General features: G+C 47.8%; 1 protein-coding gene across 1 annotated transcript in view; it reads left to right on the top strand.

The window, feature by feature from the left end:
* cacna1ib (calcium voltage-gated channel subunit alpha1 Ib) overlaps positions 1-5,000 on the top strand; it is a gene marked incomplete at its 3' end in the record, with an annotated part of 72,028 nt that overhangs the window by 26,378 nt on the left and 40,650 nt on the right. Inside the window, 3 exon segments of the mRNA XM_083694363.1 lie at positions 313-405; positions 3,486-3,864; positions 4,410-4,813. Of these exon segments, the coding sequence (XP_083550489.1) occupies positions 313-405; positions 3,486-3,864; positions 4,410-4,813 (876 nt within the window).

Below are 5,000 nucleotides of genomic sequence, written 5' to 3'. Positions count from 1 at the left end.
CAGTAGTTGACCTGTAGTTTGACAGGTCAGGCCCCTCTGTGTGACTGTGAGCAAGGCTGATGCTATCAGACAAAGGACATGTGTGTGTCACCTCCCCCTTTAGGTCATCCAGGAATATCTTTCATTCCACTCTCGTTTCATTCTTACATACGATGTCTGTGTGTGTGTGTGTGTGTGTGTGTGTGTGTGTGTGTGGTGTGTGTGTGTGTGTGTGTGTGGTGTGTGTGTGTGTGTGTGTGGTGTGTGTGTGGTGTGTGTGTGGTGTGTGTGTGGTGTGTGTGTGTGTGTGTGTGTGTGTGTGTGTCTCCCCAGGTGATCACTCTGGAGGGCTGGGTGGAGATCATGTACTACGTGATGGACGCACACTCCTTCTACAACTTCATCTACTTCATCCTGCTGATCATCGTAAGTGACGGCTGCTTTAGCCAATCAGAAAAGGACTGCTCTGTCGCATAGACCTGTATTCTCAACCATTCTATTGTCTGGAAAACAACACATCAGTTGATTTGGTTTATGCTGTACTGTGTTGATAACTGCATATTTGTACCCTGAAAAGAGCCCAAATTGAACAAGTTCCACATTACAAGTACCTAGGCATTCGGATAGATGATATAAACTGTCTTTTAAAACAAAAGTTGAAAAACTGATCGAGAGTTTGGAAGTTAAATGTGTTTGTTTTGTACAGAATTAAGTCCTGCCTCACTTTTGATAATGCAGTAGGATTGTCCAGGTGATGCTCCTCGATTACGGTGACACAGTTTACCTGCCTGTGGCAGCCTCGTTTCCAAACCTTAGACTCTATTCATCTCTCTACTCTGCGGCTTATAGGTTCTGCACCCACCTTGTGTATCAGGTGGGTTGGGAGTCTTTGGCTTTAAGAAGGGCATATCATTGGATTATTTTTTATATAAAGCAGTCATTTTCAAACTCCCATTTTACCTCACATCATTGCTTTCATGGCATTGCTTTTATCCAGAGTACCAAACGGGTCCCAAGCTTGGCTAAAACCACGCCGTTCGGCCTTTCGTTTCCGTGGCCCGAGTCCTTGGAACGACCTTCAAAATGTACACGACTGACATTCTTTTGTGTCAATTTAAGACCTTTGTAGACGATCTGTCATCTGAGGAATGTGCATGTTTTAATTGATTATACTGTGTAAATTGTTGTTTGTAATTGTCAATGTTCTTCTGATTGTAACACATTGTCAGCGGGGCTCCCCTTCTAAAAGAGACCTTGGTCTCAGCGGAATACCCTGCATACAATTTTTGTGTAATAATAACACTTCAAAAGAGCTGAGAACTAAAGCCACGCAGTGTGAGTGAGTGACACACAGAAACAAAGCCTCTGTGGGAGACTCAGATGAAGATTATGCAGAGAGAGCCTGTTTAGAACTGTGCGTGTCCTCCTTTCTGTTGCCAAGCTACAAAGAGAGGGATATTGCTGCAGTTGAACAGTAATTCTGTGACGTTCTCCCCCTCTCTCTCTCTCTCTCTATCTCTCTCTCTCTCTCTCTCTCTGTCTCTCTCTCTCTCTCTCTCTCACACACACACAAACACGCTGAAGCTGTCAGTTGTTCCCCTCATGATTCTAAAGGACTGGTCCAAAATCCCCCACGTAATCCCCTCTGTTGCTGATAAAACCCTTGCCATGCCATTGCTCTCCTAGTGTCTGTGTGTGTGTGTGTGTGTGTGTGTGTGTGTGTGTGTGTGTGTGTGTGTGTGTCTCTCAATATATTATCTGTATGTGTATTCCGCCATGTCAACCCGTGTCACTTATGTAACCCTAGGAATGTATTGTCTTTTTATTGCCTTTTTTAATTGCCTTTATTAATATACAGGCACTCGGGGAAGGTCTCCCTCCTCTCCCCTGCCTCTCCCTCTGAACTTCCTAATTGAACACATCAGTCATGCCCCTGTCACCGGCTCAGAAGTCATAACACACACACACACACACACACACACACACACACACACACACACACACACACACACACACACACACACACACACACACACACACACACACACAGCTCTTTTCCAAATTAGCCCGGGGATACCGTCACCTCCATCAAACCCAAGAGGTTATCTTTTTCTCATTTTACACTTAACTATGACTGAATACAATGTCCTCTTTGTTTTTAATGTGTCTTTTATGCAAATGTATTCCCATTAGAGAGAGCGAGAGAGAGAGAGAGATGTTACCTCTTCTCTTACGGTATTGCATAGTGGCATTTGACACCTTAATATGCATAGATATTTGCCACAGTTTCTTCACACATAACTGCCTTCATAGAGCGCTGCTGTATGCTGACAGGACGTTCCCCACTGCCGTTCACACAACACAGACAAGTACACTGTCATTAATGTTTCCAATCACACTCCACTTGAGGAGAGAGAGAGAGAGAGAGAGAGAGAGAGAGAGAGAGAGAGAGAGAGAGAGGAGGGAGAGAGAGAGAGAGAGAGAGAGAGAGAAGGAGGGAGAGAGAGAGAGCGGGAGAGAGAGAGAGAGAGAGAGAGAGAGAGAAGGAGGGAGAGAGAGAGAGAGAGCGGGAGAGAGAGAGAGAGACAGAGAGAGAGAGAGAAGGAGGGAGAGAGAGAGAGAGTGGGAGAGAGAGAGAGAGCGGGAGACAGAGAGAGAGAGAGAGAGAAGGAGGGAGATAGAGAGAGAAGGAGGAAGCGCGAGAGGATGACAGCAAGAAGAGATGCCACTCATCTCCTTTGAATGAGCCAATCCCTGACACACTGACTGACAAGGAGCGGTTGTGGTGTCAGTACACTCAGAACTGACGGAGAAGTGGAAGGAGTCATGATGATGACGTGGAGTCATGCTGTGAGGAGAGGATCAGATAAGACTGCAGGGTTATCTGTGTTGGCATCATGATTGATCCACAGAAAAGAGATGATGATTTTTCATGATTTTTCCTCCCTCCCTTCCTCCCTACTTCCGTTTTTGCTTTTCATGATTGGATCACCTCACCGTTTTTCACTCGCTTGCATTTCTCTCGTATCGTCTCCTACTTTTTTTTGTCTTTCTCTGATTCTCCCTCTTTGCTGACTTGACTCCATGACTACGAACCTATCTTTTATTCATCTAGGAGGGTGTGAGTCTGGACGCTTTTCACAAGAACAACGACAAAAACATCAACAACAACAACAACCGCCTTATGTCTTTGTGTCTGTCCTACAATACTCCCTAACTTACCTTCCTCACAGACGCATTCTTCTCCATATCCTCTACCTGGTCTTCACTGTATTTCAAAACCTCTGCTAGTTACTGTGTAGAACTCTCCCTGGTAGTAGTATGCAGTAGTTACCAACCCTGCGTGTACTGTAGTCATCCCTGGGTTAAAACTCTGTGTTTATTTCTGATCGTCCCCCTAGATAGGCTCCTTCTTCATGATCAACCTGTGTTGTGTGGTCATCGCCACCCAGTTCAGCCACTCACTAACTCTGTGTATGTTTTTGGTTGTCCCCCCCCCTTTTCAGATTGGCTCCTTCTTCATGATCAACCTGTGTTTAGTGGTCATCGCCACCCAGTTCAGCGAGACCAAGCAGAGGGAGCACCAGCTGATGCAGGAGCAGCGGGCCCAGTGCCGGTCCTCCTCCACCCTGGCCAGCATGGCCGAGCCGGGGGACTGCTACGAGGAGCTCTTCCAGCTGGTCTGCCACGTGCTCCGCAAAGCCAAACGGCGCTCGACGGCGCTTTACAACACCCTCAGGGGGAGGCCTAGGCCCCCGACGGCACCCGGGAGAGGAGGAGGAGGAGGAGGAGGAGGAGGAGGGAGAGAAGGGGGGAAGAGCAACGTGAATGGTGGAGGAGGCGGAGGAAGAGGAGGAGGAGAGAGGCGAGGGCATCCTCGAGACTGTAAGTGGAGAGTGTCGCACCTGCGGTCAGACAAACACAATAAACCAATCACACACGAGTATAATCACATTTTTGAGATAGCGCCATAGGCTCATTTGTAATGGTGTGTTTTGATACCGTTCCTCATTCCATCCCATGCATTACAATGAGCCCGTCCTCCGATTCCTACCTCCACCAGCCTCCCCCTGGTCTGTTACGGTGACTCATCTCTGCCATGTGTTGGCCTTGTTGGGTGTTTGTAACATTCAACAGATGAAGAGAGAGACAGAGAACAGACGGAGGAATGCCTTACGACCCAATGTCCTCTGAAAAACGCTTGTTTTGTTGTTGTGAACCCCTCCATTCCTCCATCTTCCACAAATAAAGAGAGGAGAGAGAAAAAAGAGAGGTGTTGTTGGTGGTTGGTGGTGGTTGTGACAGTCAACAGTTGAAGAGAGTGAGAAAATAGAGTAATGGAAGAATGCTACATGACAAACTGTCTATCCCTCTGAAAAAAAAAACATATTTATTTTTCAAAAATATTTTTGTGATTTGAACCGTTTCAGCCTCCCACTGTTCTCACCACAACAAGCCTGACTACGCCTCCCCCGGAAGCCCCATCGCCGTCACGGTCTCCCCTACTGCTGACGGCAGCCCCCATTGCGCCGTGGCCTTGTCAATCAGCGACGGGGCGGGACCTGTGGGCAGCCCGGCCAATGAGGAGGCGGAGGAGGGAGCGCTGGAGGAGACGGACGAGGAGGGCAACCAATGCGGTGACGGGAAGGAGGACGAGATGAAGAAAGGTGGCGACGGAAAGCATGCTGGGAATTGTAGTGTGTGGTGCAGTGATCTGTGTTACGAGAAGAGGATGAAGCTGTGGGGTATCGTGGAGAGCAAGTACTTCAACAGAGGGATCATGATCGCTATACTCATCAATACTATCAGCATGGGCATCGAGCACCACCAACAGGTAGGAACACACTGGAGGTGGCTCTCTTTCTCTCTCTCTCTCTCTCTCTCTCTCTCTCTCTCTCTCTCTCTCTGTCTGTTTGTGTCCTCTCTCTCTCTCTCTCCTCTCTCTCTTCTTTAACTCATTCTCTCTCTCTCTCTCTCTCTCTCTCTCTCTCACTCTCTTCTCCTCTCCATGTTCAGCCCAC

Source organism: Argentina silus (genome assembly GCF_951799395.1).
Source record: "Argentina silus genome assembly, chromosome: 22".
NCBI classification, from domain to species: Eukaryota; Metazoa; Chordata; class Actinopteri; order Argentiniformes; family Argentinidae; genus Argentina; species Argentina silus.
Note: the sequence above shows the minus strand (reverse complement) of the source record. Positions and strands in the feature narration are given on the sequence as shown.